Raw genomic sequence first — 17,697 nt, forward strand, 5'->3', positions numbered from 1 at the left:
GACTGCTGCTTTAGTGCTTTTCACCTACTCCAATATGTGGGGAATTTTTTTTTTTTTTTTTGTATCAGCTAAATGAAATTACAGATGTGGTTGTTTCCAAAAGAAGTGTTGACAGTCTACTAGGTTGAGGTCAGAACCAGAAGAGTGAAGCTGGTGTGCATACTAGCCAAAGGTGTATAAGTGTGTAATATATATATGCATGCATTTTAGATTGGCATTGAGATTGGAAGCTGATATGTTACAAAATATCTCCTGTACTTCGGATATTTGTATTATAGCTTTATGGCATTATCATTTTTCCCCTGCAAAATCTCCTCTCTGCTTCTCAGCATGACCTTAATTTGTTTTCTTTCTGGTAATTTTGTAGAATCCAAACCCCAGCTTTGGCAAAAGGGTCAGTCAAACCCTTGTAAGACTGAGGGAGTATCTTCTGAGGAGCTGCATTGTCCAACTATAGAGTGTCCACCTTCCGTGAGTTTAAGTTTTCTCAGTTGCTTTGTGTTCAAACTAGTGTATTGTACCTAGTAGTCATTTTAGGATCATTGTAAGTTATACAGCAGGATTTTACTATCATAGTAGAAAAATATTCTTGTAGACATTCATTATTTTGGCAGTGCTTGTACAATGATGAAGCACTGTTAAAGGCTGATAAATTATGGATTCTGAGGTCAAGTTGTCCTAGTGTCCATCCTCCTAAGGGCAGAACCTTGTAAAGGTCTACTGAGCCACCCAAATAATCATTGCTTTTGAAAAGGATGTTGCAGCATGCATGAATAATCTTGTATTCCTAGTGATTTCTTTTTTTTTTTTTTTTAACTATGTGATATACAGAGTATGTGTGTGCGCGTGTGTATGTGTATGTGTGTGTATATATATATATATATATATATATGTGTATGTGTATGTGTATGTGTATGTGTATATGTATATGTGTGTGTGTGTGTGTATATGTGTATATATATATATATATATATATATATATATATATATATATATATATATATATATATATATATATAGTGTATGTGCTCCAGAAAGTATTCACTTTTTCCACATTGTCATGTTAGCCTTATTCCAAAATGGTTTAAATTAATTATTTTTCTCAAAATTCTACAAACAAAACCCCATAATGACAACCTGAAAGAAGCTTGTTTTAAAACCTTTGCAAATTTATTAAAAGTAACAAATGAGAAAAATCACATGTACATAAGTATTCACAGCCTTTGCCATGACACTCAAAATTGAGCTGAGGTGCATCCTTTTTTCACTGAACATCCTTGAGATGTTTCTACATTGGAGTGGATTGGAGTCCACCTGTGGTAAATTCAGTTCATTGGACATGATTTATAAAGGCACACATCTGTCTATAAAGGGTCCCACAGTTAACCGTGCATGTCGGAGCACAAACCAAGCCATTAAGTCCAAGGTATTGTATGTAGACTTCCGAAACAGGATTGTATCGAGGCATAGATCTGGGGAAGGATACAGAAACATTTTTGCAGCATTGAAGGGTCCCAGTGAGCACAGTGGTCTCCACTTGTAAAAAAAAAAAGTTTGGAACCAGCAGGACCCTTCCTAGAGCAGGCCACCTGGCCAAACTGAGCGATTGGGGGAGAAGGGTCTTCGTTAGGGAGGTGGCCAAAAAACCCGATGGTCACTCTGACAGAGCTACAGCGTTTCTCTTTGGATAGGAGAACCTTCCAGAAGAACTATCTCTGCTGCACTTCACCATTCATACCTGTATGTTAAGAGTGGCCAGATGGAAGCCACTCCTCAGTAAAAGGCACATGACAGCCCACCTGGAGTTTGCCAAAAGGCACCTGAAGGACTTTCAGATCATGAGAAACAAAATTCTCTACTCTGATGAAACTCTGTGGCCTGAATGGCAAGTGTCAAAAAGGGGGTGGAGAAAGATATATCCTAGAAGTCAAAACGGTACACCTGGGTATATAATCAAGGTACACTTTATTGAAAATGAATTAAAACACCAATTCCAGAAAACACTCACCCATCACCATGTAAGAAGACAACGTTGTCTATTAAATATTTACACATAACAGTTGATCAACACATGCATCCTGATTCCTATGAGGATTTCAGTATACAAAGGTGTACCGGGGCAAGGGCCCAGGAAGGTGGCAACTCAAAATAGGGATAATCATGTACACTCTATTGGCAGGTAACTGCAGTTGAGGATACAAAGTGGACAAAGATGCTTGTCTTCAAGAATTCTTGGGTTATGCAATATAAGTTGAAGACTTGGCAATGCTTAATTACCAGCATGAAAAGCAAGATAACCCAGTTAGACACAGAAGTTTTCTGTATATCAACACGTTGAAATTCATGAGTCTCCTTTGTGAATCAAAAGTCTCCTTAGTTAATAAAGGTAAAGGGTATACCTGCTCCGCCAAAATGTCCAAGTTGATGGACCTGCTCAATATGTACGCAGTATACCTGTACTCCAGCGTCCATCTGGACCGTACGGTCTCTTCCACCTCACCTACATGCCGTGTTAAGCTGTGTGAGGTATGCAGCAAGCCGTCACACCATAATGACACAGAAGCTTGCGACCTCCGGTCAGAGGGATGTAATCACCTTGGTTTCCCCCAAGTGTCACGTGTTCATGGTGCAATCGCTGACACGTTTCACCGGCCTATCACTGCCAGTTCAGAGCTCTGAAGAAACCGGTGGATGACTTCTGTCAATTACTGGTTCTTTCAAATAGAGATAAAGTTCATCATCCAGGCTCATAGTTGCAGATTCAGAAGAAATGTAATCCTCCGCATGAGGCCCCAATAAAACAGGTTAATCTTTATTTATTAACAATTTAAACATTAAGGCCTCATTCTTCACACCTTAACTGCATGAAAACTGATCAGAAAACTTAAATTTCAGGTACATTTAGTTTCACATCATCTGATAAACTGCTGCAGTATTGCACTCACTCAATAATTTTAAATCACTACTGCAGTGCAGTCAGTGCAAAACTGCTAGAAAAAAAGCTAGGCAATGGCTACAAAGTGGATTGGAGTCAGTGGACTACCTCTGCAAGTAGCGCACTCGCTGCAACTACAGCAGTCAGTGCAAAACTGCTAGAAAAAAGCTAGGCAACAGCTATCCAGTGGATTGGAGTCAGTGGACTACATCTGCAGTAGGGCACTCACTGCAACTACAGCAGTCAGTGCAAAACTGCTGGGAAAAAGCTAGGCAACAGCTGGACAATGAATTGGACTGGACACTACTCTTTTTTCAATACTCCCAGTTAACCACTTAAGCCCCAGCCCTATTTCGGACACTTTTTGTTTAAAAGTTAAAACCAGTATTTTTTCCTAGAAAACTACTTGGAGCCCCCAAACACACACACACACATACATATATATATATATATACACACACACACACACACACACACACACACACACACACACACACACATATATATATATATATATATATATATATATATATATATATATATATATATATATATATATATATATATATATATATATATATATATTTTTTTTTTTTTTAGCAAAGACCCTGGAGAATAAAATGTCGGTCATTGCAAAATTTTTTGTCATGCGGTATTTGCGCAGCGGTCTTTAAAACGCCATTTTTTTTTGGAAAAAATGTGAAAAATCACATTTCACTGCATTTAAAAAATACTAAACAGTAAAGTTAGCCCATTTTTTTTGTATATTGTGAAAGATGATGTCACGCCGAGTAAATGGATACCCAACATGTTACGGTTTAAAATTGCGCCCCCCCCCCCCCGTGGGATGGCGACAAACTACGGTCAATAGAGATCTCAATCGGCGAAGCTTTAAATTTAACGGTTACCAGTTTAGAGTTAGTGTAGCTCTTTTTTTTTTTTAATTATTGCCCACGCTCTGGCGATCACTGCGATACCTCACATGTGTGGTTTGAACAGCGATTTCATTTTAAGTCGATTTGCTCGACTTGCGTATGTTTTTTTTTTTTTTGTGCGTGAGCTAACGGTGACGGGGGCGGCTAAATTTTTTTTTTCCCATTTTTTTTCTTTTTTTTTTAACTTTATTACAGGTTTTTTTAAAAAAAAAAAAAAAATCTGATCACTTTTATTGCTGTCACAAGCAATGTAAACATCCCTTGTGACACCGATATGTAGTGACAGGTACACTTTATGGAGGGATCGAGGGTCTAAAATACCCTAGACCCCTCCACTACACTTCCATGTATGCAAAACGCTGAAAGGCATTTTTGCATACAGACGTTTTTTAAATTTGCTGCCTTTTGCAGCACAGTAACCCGGAAGTGACGTCATGGACGCCGCCTCCAGGTAACGCCATCGGAGACCCGATCGATGCTGTTTCCGGCATTCATCGGGACTCCATCCAGCCGGCGGACGTGCCGGCTGGGTGCTCGGGGCTCCCGGTGGGACGGGAGCCCCGAGCAAAGCCGCGGGAGGGGGGGGGGCGGTCCCCTCCCGCTCACCCGGGTAACGATTGAGCGGCTCCCGAGCCTCATCGGTCATTACCGACAGAAAGCCGACCATTGGCTTCAAACCACGGTACCGGGATGATGCCTCTAGCTAGAGGCATCATCCCGGTATAACCCCGCAAATTTACCCGACGTATGGGTACGTCAGTATGCGGTAAGTGGTTAAGTAGAACAATATTATACTGCAGAAAGCAGAACATTTCAGCATGTCCATGGGCACTTGTTAAAGGTGTTCGGTTTTGTTCGTATGATGCTGCCACTTCATAAACATGCTCAGGAGGAGAGGACTGAGAAGCTTAGAGAACAAGGTATCTTCTAGCATGGGAAGCAAGTCTTTTGTAGCGTGCCTCATTTTCTTTCCACCACTGAAGAAGATAACTTCTGTCAATTACTGGTTCTTTTAAATAGAGATGAAGTTCATCATCCAGCTCATAGTTAGATTCAGAAGAAATTGAATCCTCCGCATGAGGCCCCAATAAAACACTGAAAATGTCCTGATCAATTCGACCGCGATGGAGATTCTCTTCTGTTCGTTGACGTATTTTTGGACCTTTTTCTGTTTTTGCAGCATGCTGCTCTTTATAAAAAAAGTGTTCTGGACTTGTCTTTTCGGGCAGGAACCTCCTACACCTCCTGTTGAATATCTTCTGTCAGCCATTGTTTTGCCTTTGCCAATACATCATCAGAAGAGAAAGCATGGTTCTTGTATCGAGGATTCAAAAGACTTGCAAGCACAATTTTAAATCTCTTCATGCTTCTCAAAACATATCAATCAAAGCTCTTTGGCTTGATAGACCATCATTTGAAAGTTGGAGGGTGTTGTGTGCCATGACACTGAGGTCTGACATATCAGCAAGTCTCATTCCTTTCCGCAGGTTTGCTCCACTGTCTCGAAGTAGCACAAGTATCACTCGGTCTTTGTTGATTCGCCAGTCTTCAAGCATGCCTAGAAACATTTCTCTACTGTACTCCCCAGTGCGGGATCCTTGCATCACTTTTGTATTCAATACCAATTGCCTTTTTGTCCATCCGCTGTCAAAGTGGCATGAAAGAATCATTAGTGACACTGTTGTTTGTCCAGACCAGCAGTCCGTTATGAATGAGACTGAGTTGCCAGCATTCTCTGGTTGCAGCATAGCCTTTACTTTGTCAACCACCTTTTGGTGAAGCTTTGCCAGCATTTCGGTTCGATAATACTTCTCACTCTTTAGTGTGTAGCTTTGCTCAAGTATGGACAGCAACCGCTTAAATCCTGAGTCAGACACCATTGTAAATGGCTGGTTATCTGGGATGATCATCTCTGTGATTACTCTGTCCAGCAGTTGGGATCTTCCATCTGAAGCTAGACAGTGACACCTGTTTTTTTTTCAGAAACCTATCTGTTATTGTTGCCTGGGATAGTGGAGGAGGTATTTATAAATCACATTGATATTCATTTTGCTTTTTCTGTGCTGCATGATATAGTTCAATATGATGAGCTCTTAGATGGGCCTAAAGATTTGACTTATTTTTGTTTTTTGCAGTTACTGATCCCATGCTTATGTTTGTACATGTGGCGCACACTGTTGTTTTTCCTGGAGAAGGTTGAGACGAGAAATGGTCCCAGACCACACTTTTACTTTTCCTCTCCTCATCCATCTCCATTTCAATTTGAAAGACACAAAAAAGATTAAAAAAAAAATGGCTTGCTGAAGTTGCTGGCACCCTGTTGTGGGTTGGTGGCTGACGCCTGGCCATGTGGGTTGCTTGATGGCACCATCTTGTGGGTTGGTGGCTGATGCCTGGCAGTGTGGGTTGCTTAATGGTACCCTCTTGGGGGTTGGTAGCTGACGCTTGGCAGTTTGGCTGTCTTGGTGTCACCTTGTTGTGGGTGGCTGGTTTGCAGGAACACTGTGGTGGGTGGCTAGCTGGGGGTCACCCTGTTGTGGGTGGCTGGCTTGCTGGAACACTGTGGTGGGTGGCTGGCTTGGGCTCACCCTGTTGTGAGTGGCTGGCTTGCTGGAACACTGTGGTGGGTGGCTGGCTTGGTGTCACCCTGTTGTGGGTGGCTCGTTTGCAGGAACACTGTGGTGGCTGGCTGTCTTTGTGTCACCCTGTTGTGGGTGGCTGGCTTGTAGGAACACTGGTGGGTGGCTGGCTTGGTGTCACCCTGTTGTGGGTGGCTGGTTTGCAGGAACACTGGTGGGTGCCGTGGCTGGCTTGCTGGAACACTGTGCTGGGTGGCTGGCTTGCGGTCACCCTGTTGTGTGGGTGGCTGGCTTGGGTGTCGCTCACTCACCCTGGCCTGTTGTGGGTGGCTGCTGGCTTGCTGGAACACTGTGGTCACGGTGGCGGGTGGCTGGCTTGGTGTCATCTGGGTGGCTGTAACCCTGTTGTGGAGTGGGTGACTGGATCCTGGCCTGCTGGCACCCTGTTCTGTTGTGGGTTGGATGGCTGGCGGCTGGCACCCTGTGGTGGGTGGCTGAGGCCAGGGCCTGTGGGTGGATGGCTGGCACCGTGACCGGACCGGACTGCAGCTGGCTTCGCACAAGGCTGTCCGAGGCGTGGGAGATGGCCTTAAGGCAGGGAACGTGTGCAGCGTGTGGTGAAATGACGTCGCGTATGGGCCGCGCAGGCGTGGGAGGCGGTGTTAGAAGGCAGAACGTGTGCGCGTAACATAACGCAATGACGTCACAAAAATATCAGCAATATCGGTAAATCCAAAGGTTGATTCCGATATATCGGGGAAAGTGCATATCAGCCCCCGATATATCGGTGTTGCCAATAATCGGTCGATCTCTAGTTTAAACATCCCTGGAGAGATCTGAAAATAGCTGTGCACCGACGCTCCCCATCCAACCTGATGGAGCTTGAGAGGTCCTGAAAAGAATGGGAGAAGCTGTCCAAAAAGTGGAGTGCCAAGCTTGTAGCATCCTACTCAAAAAGACTTGAGGCTATAATTGGTGCCAAAGGTGCTTCAACAAAGTATTGAGGAAAGGCTGTGAATAATTATGTACATGTAATTCTTTTCATTTTTTTATCTTTAATAAATTTGCAAAGATTTCAAACAAACTTCTTTCACGTTGTCATGTTATAGGGTATTGTTTGAATATTGAGGAAAATAATGACCTTAATTCATTTTGGAATAAGGCTGTAACATAACAAAAGTGAAGTGTAATGACATTGAAGTATTTTTTCCCAAAAAATTGCATTTGAAAGATCGCTGCGCAAATACAGTGTGACATAAAATATTGCAACGACCGCCATTTTATTCTCTAGGCAGTGATGGCGAACCTTGATGCCCAATGTTTTTGGAACTAAATTTTCAATGATGCTCCATTACACTGCAGAGTGTCATGACAAATTTAGTTCCAAAACATCTGGGGTGCCAAGGTTTGCCATCACTTCTCTAGGGTCTCTGCTAGAAAAAAAATATATAATGTTTGGGGGTTCGAAGTAATTTTCCAGCAAAAAATACTGATTTTAACTTGTAAGCAACAGGTTTCAGAAAAAATGCTAGTCTTTAAAGCGGTTGTATACCCCGCTTTGTTACTTTTACCTAATGTAAGCTGCCTTATAGCACACGTACGCCATTTAGGGGATATTTACCCTGCATGCAGCCGTTGACAATCAGTGGCGCATGCGCCATTAAGCGAACCCGGAAGAAATGCTGGGGGAACATATTGGCTCCCTCAGCGGTAAATGGGCACTGCTGCGGGGGCTTCATTCTAAGGTATTTCATAATGTGCTAGTATGTGATACGTACTAGCAGATTATGCTATTCTCCAGAAACATATGTTTCTGGGAAACCTCACAGGTCCCAAAAGACTGCAGGGCCATTCACAAAGCACAGCTCGGTTCCCGCATGCGCAGTAGGAAACCTGCTGTAAAGCCAGAGAATTGAGAAGAATTGGCTCATGTCAGGACATCGCTGGATCCTTGGACAGGTAAGTGTCCTTTTATAATAAGTCAGCAGCGATCGCCCCAGGTGTTCACCCCTTCCTTGCCAGTGTCATTAGTACAATAACAGTGCATATTTTTAGCACTGATTACTGTAGTAATGTCAGTGGTCCCCTCAAAAGTTTGTTAGGTGTCCGATCTGTCCGCTGCAATGTCACAGTCCCGCTAAAAATCGCTGATCGCTGCCATTACTAGTATTAAAAAAAAAAAAAATACATAAATCTTTCCCCTAGTTTGCAATAACTTTTTTTGCGCAAACCAATCAATATACACTTATTGGGATTTGTTTTCCCAAAAATATGTAGCAGATTACATATTGGTCTAAATTGATGAAAAAATTTGATTATTTTATTTATTGGGAATGTTTTATAGCAGAAAGTAAAGTGTGTGTGTATGTATGTATGTGTGTGTGTGTGTGTATATATATATATATATATATATATATATATATATATGTATATATATATATGTATATATATATATATATATATATATATATATATATATATATATATATATATATATATGTATATATATATATATGTGTGTATATATGTGTGTGTATATATTATATAATTTATTTTTTTCAGAATTGTTGCTCTTTTTTTGTTTTATAGCACAAAAAATAAATACTGCGTAGATGATCAAAAGCCACCAAAAGGAAGCTCTATTTGTGGGGAAAAAAGCATATCAATTTTATTTGGGTACAGCGTCGCACGACCGCGCAATTGTCAGTTAAAATTACGCTGTGCTAGATCTCAAAAAATGGCCTGGTCATTAAGGAGGGGGTAAAACCTTCCAGTCCTTAAGTGGTTATTGCACCCTTAACTCTCCCATTGCAAAGAAGAATTTTACATTTCCTGGAATGAAATACAGGTTTTGATTTAACTAAAAATTTGTAAACCACTGCAGCCCAGTATTGTGATCCTGGTATCCTTGTCAAAAAACACACCCAGATCTTTCCTCTCCATTGAAGCACCACAGCTTTATCAAAAACAATTATTCAAAGCACAGCACAGATTGCCTATTGGCCAATGACATGGTAGCACATTAATGGGTTCATCCTACTACTCACTCTGCTTTTTGCTTATGTGGGCATGGTCACTAGCAGCACATCTGCATGCAGCAGAGTATTTTAGATCCTAGTGTTGGCTCTTCTACATTCAGTCTGTATACTGCTGTACAGGAGATTATAGGAGACTGATGTCAAGCCAAATTTAGGTATGTACAAAAGCTGCATTTTAAAATAGATTTCATGATTTGCAAATAAGGCGTAAATGTAGTAATTGGTGTCTTGCACTTGCTGTAAGTTTAGTAGCACCTTTATTTTATGGAAGGCCTGAGTGTGCATTCCTTAAAGGCAGTGTCTGTTGAGCAAGATGCTGACTGAGATACATTGCCTTCATTCCACATTTTTTGATGGATGGGCCATGTGTATTTGATCACATATACTGGATACCTGCTAGCACCTAGCTCCTATGAACATAGCTTTTTAGTTTCTTCTAGATATTCCCGAAAACCTTGCTTTAAAAGCTTTATACGGTTATTTAAAGACTGTTGGCGTTAGAAACCTTTATTTCCCATTTTTGTAGGAAGTGAACACAAACTCTACTGGAAAAGATTCTGATTGTATTAAACCACAAGATGCATTGAAAGGTTTGTATTTTTTCTGTGATACATCTTGTACCATTTAGTTAAATGATCCTCGATATTAATTTGCAGTTTGTGGTGTGGTCACCAGATTTCACTGAAGTGGCTGTACCCAGCAATCTGAAGGAAACTCCTATAATCGTATGCAGAGATGTTAGGTAAGTCTTATTATTGTATAAGTGCGACCACTGCTGCTTCAGCTGGTAATCTTTCTAAAGTGAATGTCACAAAACTGGGCAATGCAACCAAACCTCATGATGAAAAATGCCTAGACCGAGAATGTCTTCAAAGAAACTCATGGCAAAGCTTTTAGTAGATCAGGAGTTTAGACTTTGAAGGTTAAATCCGTTGAAAAAAAGACACTAGTCCATCTAGTTGAGCTAATAATAAAAAAAAAAAAAAACTCAAATAGCAAACCTCCATATACATTCTCTTATACCTACAGTTGATTCAGAGGAAGGCAAAAAAGAAAACAATCCAGCGTGATCCAACTTGCTTCAGTGGGGAAAAAGAAATCCTTCCTGATTCCCCATGAGGCAATCGGATTTTCTATAGATCAACTACCACTGGTTATATCTGTTGCAGTTGATGTTATAGTCCCTACCGGTTCCTAGTTCTATTGGTTGGAGAGGCCTCTAGGAGAGCTAGGAAGGGGTGGGGCCAAGTGAAAGGAAGTCAAGATTTGCATTATAATCTCAGCTGCCAATATCTCTGGATCTGTTGATTTTCACGTGATATTTTTTTACAGTAACCTCTATTCATATACTCCGTTTAAATTGCCCAGTTTTGTAACCAGTTTACTTTAAGCAAATAATTTAATACAAATTAGCATTCCAATTATATCAAAGCAGATTTTTTTATGTAACCTCTTGCATTTTTCTTTTCTCTAATGGATTTTTGGAGAGCTGTGCTGAGATCACCAGTAGTTATGCCAGTTTAATAGTCCATTCACACAACTGTCCTTGGCATTCTTAGAAACCTATGCTGCTTAGGCTAGCTCATAATTAGCATGGACAAGCAGGGAGGTTACATAAAGTTTTTCTTGTCCATTGAAGTATTTGTGCTTGCCAGACAATTTGGTTGACAATTGCTGCCCACAGAAGGATTTGAACACTGGCAAACGAAAAATGGTGAACAGCCTGGTATAACCAATGCCAACATGCATCAGTTTTTTTTGGCTAGTGTCCTGGAAAGGTTGATACTTTTTTCTCTACTGAGAAAAATGTAACACTTTTTTATTAGTAATTATTATCTTTTAGTTTTTTTCTGTTTAATCAACACTTCGTGTTAAATATAGAAGCAAACATTTCTCATATTGCAGCTTACCCATTAAATGTCGTGGCTGCCTTTGATTTCCTTTTAGGCTCTTTTCCCTTATTGTCACTTGGTTCTGGCTAGTAAGTTTGTTGTTTTTCAAAAGCTCTCTGAGACAAACCATTTACCACTGACAGGAATGCTTATAATAATGCTTATTCTAATCGCATTTTTTTTTTTTTTTTTTTGTAAAACATTTTTCCCGAAAGGGAAAATTGTTGCTGTAACTCCCTATTAGGTCTGAGCTATTAGGTCTGAGCTGGAGACTGGCTTCAATGTGTTAAATGCACCAGCAGATTTGGATACACCAACACTCCTCTCCTTTCCAGACTGACAATGCTGCTGTACAAAGGTGCCCCTGTCGTCCTTCATCCAGAGTGGAGGCACCTCTAATACAGGTGGTGTGTTACTGGCCAGATCACCAGATAAAAACAGAGGGGAAAAAAAATCCTAAAAAAAATAGAACTAATGCAGCCACCACATCGAATAATTGGTAACCTGCAATATGATACCATTTTGGGTTCAAATCTGCTTAAATGTGCTGCTTGAGCTAGTCTCTTTACGTAGCTCTCCGGAGCAGTGTATCCTTAAGAAACCGATTTGGAGGCAGTGTATGTGGACCCCGCTGGATTTGACAATTGCTGATACTGGGCTATTGTGGCATTTTCAGACATTTGTGTACTGTGTTCGTTAGCCACAGAGTGCTGCTGGGTCCAGAGCAGGACTCATTTATGTGTAAACCGAGCATCGCAAGCTACTTCTTAGATTGGAAATCTCCATTACCCACTCTCTCTGTTGGCCTCCATGGGGAATTTTGGGCTGCATAACTGGGTAGAGTGTGGTGCATGCAAGAGATGCTATCCTTGCTTCTGCCTACAGTGACATGTTCACTGCCAGACATTTGAACATTTCCTGCTTTCGGCAGGCAGCTTATGAGTACATTCTATGAATAGTTCTTATGCCTCTGTTAGCAGGACAATGTTTCAGTGCCCAAACACAAGGAGTAGTCCTGCTGCATCAGGTCTTGCCAGCTCACGACTAACAGTTCCAGGGCAGCCTACAGTGTGCCCCCTGATGAAGAGTCTCATAAAGCCATTCTGGTTGATTTTGATCCTGATGAGTCACACATGGCTTCATTAGGCTCTTTACAGAGCTCGGAGATGCGGTGTGTCAGTGAAACACTGCAGCACCGATCGCAGCTCTGCGCGCCCCCCGGGGGCGCGCAGAGCACTCATCTTGCTCGACGTCAAATGATGGCCAGTCAGGATAGTACAACCACTTTGACGCCGCCAATCTGTTATAGGACGGGCGGCAAGTGGTTAAACTGTGGTCTACACCCACCGTGGATCTTTCGGGTTCATCTTAAAGAGGAACCCCACCCTTATTCTCTTAGCCTCCCGGAAGATCTGGGCTACGAAACCTGCTAAATGATTGGAGAACCCTATAACAGCATGAAGTTTTACACCCTCACTTTATAGAGTGGGGGACGGTTTTTAATCCTCAGACTCCAGGATAATTTGACCTTCTAGCAATTGGCTACAGAGAGCAATATTTCAGGGTTACAGACTAAACCCTTGCCTTCCATTCCCTTTTCCACTCCTCACTTTTGTTTTTATTAAATTCTTTTTCTCTATCGTTCATTGACAGTCTGTGATGCATATCAGTAGGGTTCTACTGCCCCCTACAGGAGTAGGACACAAGGCAGAAAAAAAAAATTCTGGCTTTGCCTATGGGCAGTCCCAGGGGGTATACCCTCTCTCTCTTCCTGCATAGGATGTCAGTTTTAATCTGCCTAGTCAGGAGTAAGGACCTAGTTCCTTGCTGGGATCACTGGTCCTGGCAAAAAAAAAATTTATATACATAATTTTTTTAGCTAGCTTTTCTCTCTTTTCTAGATTTTTTTCCCTGTGAATTCTTCACGCAACTATGCTGGATCTGGGCAATGGGCTGGATGTATAGATCCAGTGGTCACCCCAGCCAGCCAACGAGACCTTAGCTCCGCGCTGGGTCGGCCGCAACATAGTTGGGCGGGGACTGGCCTTGCGAGTTAAACGTCTCACCAGGTTGCATATGGCTGGGTCTATGCCCGAGTCACAGCATTCCTATTTGGCTGACAAGCCCCCCCACTTCGGCGGAGAGGGGGTCCTGCCAGGAGATGGCGCCTGCCTGTGTTCCTGGTATGGTGAGTAAATGTTCCCTCCCTCTTTCCCTGGCAAATTTTGGGCTGGATGCGGGCCCCTCCCTGAGACGGTCGGACCCTCACAATCCCAGGTTCCCTTCTGTCCTGTCAGGCACCCCCTTTTTTACCTGCCCTACTCCCGGGGGCTGGGACCGCGTTTCCAGGCGGCCGAATGTGGGGGCTTTGATGGTAATCATGGCCTTGGTGTATATCTGAGCTAACAGCCATTTTGTGCAATCAACCCTATGCCTCTTAGACTCAAATGGGATCAGGTAAGTTGAGGCCTAGGAAACCCTTCGACCAGGACATCGTTCTTGGGTCCCTCAGTCCAGTCTCAGAGTGAAGCTCATTCCCCTTGTTGACCCCGGGTCAGGCTGTGAGGTTTTCTTAATCTTTACTCCAGGTGACCTTTGTAGGAAATTTACACTTTTATTCCATATTTCTGGTTGCCTTAGTCAGAGCAACTTCAAATTCTCTTTTCCCTGTCTGGGCACATTGGACCTGTTAGCAGTTGTTTGCTGTTGTCCAGCTCTTATTTGGACTGCTTCTGGATGTATGAAAGGCAAAGTCTTCCTGCGTTCCTCTATGGATAAGAAAAAAAGAATGAATTTTATACTATCTGTACGGTTTAGCAAAAATTAGTCCAGCAACTGGTATAAATGTCTATTTAAATTATGTGTTATACTTGATAAAAAAAATCTTCAGCGATCAGATCTCCTATTGACTCAGTTAAATGCAACTGTAATCTTGACAGTAGAATGAAAATCAAATGTGACAAAGGGTATCTTTGTTTAATTCCAGGGTGGTTTTGTCACCGGTCTCGAAGATGATTACCGATTATATACCGAAGGTTTGTAGTTTTTTAAAGGGATGTAATGAAATCTGTGAGCAACTGTTTTTTCTTAATTACAGTTTAACATCTGTGGTAATTCACAGAACAAATAGAGAAAAATCTCAGCCACTGCACACCACACAAGCTCAGTGTAATAGGTGATTGCTGCCTCTGCCAAACTTCAGCCAGGCCCTGCCACCCCACCCCACCCACGGGGCTTAGTCATGGAGGTAAAGAGACCCTAAAGTTGACTTGGGTTAATCTGTGGTAATTAAATCGTTTCTAAAGCTAAATTTTTAAATAACAAAAATGTTATACTTGCCCTGTGCAATTGGGGTCCCCCTCGGGATGCTCTCTGTGCCTTCTCTTCTCCTTCTGCCCCCATAGCAAGCTGCTTGCTAGGAGTACAGACGCTGCGGGTTTACTCTTAATCCTAGCTGTGTTTGTCTATAGACACAAACAGTGCATCTTGGCCCCACTCCCTGTTGACTGGATTTGATTGACAGAAGCAGAAGCCATCTGCAATTGCCTCCATGTCCAGTGAGCAGAGGGAGTGCTGCGGCACTCAGGCAAAATTCTGAATCAAGGTCATTCTCAGGTAAGTATTTTGGTGGGGGTTTATGGGGAGCAGTAGTTGAAAGCAATTTTTATATTTATTTAGAGAATGCATTAGGGTAAAAAGCCTTTATAACCACTTTAAATTATTACTTGTGTGCCTATGCTATTTCTCTTTTTAGGGCCCAAATGCAGACCGGTTTGTATCCGTCACAATATTGCTTCAAGTGGATGTACCCGAGTGATGACTGCAGCTACAGGCATCACCCCGGTACCATTTTTTTTTTTTTTAGAGCGGACGGTCGGCTTTCTTGTAATAATGATGCAGCTAAACAGACGCTCAGCTGTTATTACAAGCAGCCGGAGGAGACATCCCCCCCCCTCCCACCACCCCCGGGAGGCCCGAGCAAGACCTGAACAAAGCCAGAATCGGCTCTGATCGGGTCTCCAATGTAGTAGCCCGGAAGCAATGTCATAACATCACTTCCGGGTACTGGAACCTTAAGGCGCCAGATTTAAAAAAAAAATCACAGTATTCAAAACAGCCAAACTTGCCGTTTTGGTGCAGAGGAGGGGTTTGGCTTCTTTTAGACCCCAGATTCCTCCATAGAGAGTACCTGTCGCTGCCTATTACTGTCACAAGGGATGTTTACATTCCTTGTGACAGCAATAAAAGTAATCAAAAAATGAAAAAAAATTTAAAAGGACAGTGTAAAAATAAAAATGTTAAATGTACAGAATTTTGGCACCCAATATTGGCTGTCGGCCTGAAGGGTGGCCAGAAAATCTGTATCTGCCCTGGAAAAACGATTTTGGTCGATCCCTAGTTACAGGTTTGCTTTGTCTTCACAGAAAGCCAATCTGGTCTTTCAGTGATTTATAAACCTCAACAGGGAAGCTATGTCAAGTGCTGTCTTTGGTAAGAAAGTCTAGCAAGCCACATTTTTAGCAGCATTTTCCTACCTGTGACCTATGCTTGGATGCATCCCCATTTGTGTCTGTGTCCTGTTGATGTGGTTGAAAGAGAAAAACCTTTTGTACTTCTTGTGAAGTTCTTCCCATTGTAATAAAAAAGGCCAAAATACTCCGCTTCTCTCGTCAGAGCTTTCAACCCCAATTCTAAAAAAGTTGTGACTGTGTAAAATCTACATAAAAACAGGATGTAGTGATTTGCAAGTCCCACAAACCCCTATTTCTCTTGCGTCCTCCGGCAGTCTCAGTCCCTCATTAAGCCTTCACGAGTGGGTAATGGCGCCCTCTGCAAGAGCAAGCTAGGCAGTTTGAAAGGTTAATAAAAAACTTTCTACACTTAGACACACCTCCGGGGGGCCATCCCTCAGCCATTTTCCTGACCCAGTTACCACTGTCCTTCAGTTTTATGCTGCCCAGTGTCAGGAGTAGGCTAGGTCTTCCCAGCTTGGACCTAGTGTCTGTTTCTTTGTTTTTTTTTCTCTTAAAAACTACTTTTTTTCTTTGCAAATAGCTTTTTTTCACTCGCTATCGCTAGTAAGTCAGGGGAATTCTTGGTGGACTACAAGCAACAGCCGAGCTGGGCCTCACACTGGATAATATAGATCCTTATGGAGTCCCAGCCTGCCACAGAGCATCGAAGGTCTTGGTGCGCCCATGCCTCGCAACGACAGTGCCCCTTGAGATAAGGATGAGCCTGTGGAGTCCCTTCTTTGTCTCAACTTCGGAATGCCCGTGTGTTGCTAGCATCCTTCCTGGCTGACGGTCAACACCTCAGAGTGGGAGGTGGTCCGCATCAGAGCGGTGCCCGCGTTCGCTGGACTGGTGAGTTCTACTACCCCTGTGTCCCTAAAAAGGGACTATTATCTGGGGGGGGGCGTGTTCTGTAGGCCCACTCTAAGGGGATGGCAGTACATAGTGGCTTCTGTGGTATCCCCCTCCTGGCTGTTTGGTACGGCCCCCTTCCTCTCTGCCCCTGCTGGGGGGTGCTCTGCAGTGCATACTTCTATGGCTGGGGGGTGTGGGCTTAATACATCCCGGGGGTGCTTTCTGGGGTTCCCTGTGGGGGCCAGCACATGTGTTTTTTGTTCTATTTGGCGCTGTTCGTACAGCCGCCATTTTAGGTGAGGGCAGGCTGTTTGGGCCTCTTTGTGTGGGCAGCAGCCATTTTGGCACCGGTTTGGGCGCCATCTTTGATGTGGGCGACCGCCTAGTAAGGGCGGCGGCCATTTTGCTGGTGCTTCCTCCCATGTGCTTCCTCCCATATCTTTTTTCTATCAGGCACCATATTTTTGTGGCTCCGGGCGGGCATAGGCCTCTAGTGAGTGAGGTCACTTTTCTCTTCACTGCATCAGCGTGTGTGGCAAGTACACTGTGGGGTGATTTTCACTGTTTGGTTTTTTCTTGTGGCTGTAGCGGTTTTGAAGGGGTCTCCACGGGCCGTGCAGTTTTGCAGTGGGGGTCCGCGGGAACTGCTGTTTTTTAAAGGGCCAGCATCCCCAAAAAATTTTCCATGGCCTCCATTATCTGCTGCTCTTGCGACCTTGGCCTCCAAAGTGGATCTGCTGATGTCTGAACGCACTTCTCAAGAACGGCCTATGCCCTCCCAGTCTTCTGACTCGGAGCCTGATTTGGTTGCCATGGACAACGTCCCCCCCCCCCCCCCCCCAGAGGGGTCCCAGTCCTCGCATTCAGATGGGGAGGTGGAAGAGTCTTCCTCAACGGCGGCCCGAGAATGCGCAGCAGTGGATGCACTTATTAGCTCCTTTAGGGAGAC

At 43.1% G+C, this 17,697-nt stretch overlaps 1 protein-coding gene across 1 annotated transcript in view; it reads left to right on the forward strand.

The window, feature by feature from the left end:
- The window catches only part of SYCP2L (synaptonemal complex protein 2 like), a gene marked incomplete at its 5' end in the record, with an annotated part of 320,901 nt that overhangs the window by 92,935 nt on the left and 210,269 nt on the right, over positions 1 to 17,697 (forward strand). The window contains 4 exons of the mRNA XM_082258962.1: positions 353 to 471; positions 10,014 to 10,077; positions 10,163 to 10,229; positions 14,366 to 14,414. Of these exons, the coding sequence (XP_082115088.1) occupies positions 353 to 471; positions 10,014 to 10,077; positions 10,163 to 10,229; positions 14,366 to 14,414 (299 nt within the window). The remainder of the gene's footprint in view (positions 1 to 352; positions 472 to 10,013; positions 10,078 to 10,162; positions 10,230 to 14,365; positions 14,415 to 17,697) is intronic.

This window comes from Pelophylax lessonae, assembly GCF_965119305.1.
Source record: "Pelophylax lessonae genome assembly, chromosome: 5".
NCBI lineage: Eukaryota > Metazoa > Chordata > Amphibia > Anura > Ranidae > Pelophylax > Pelophylax lessonae.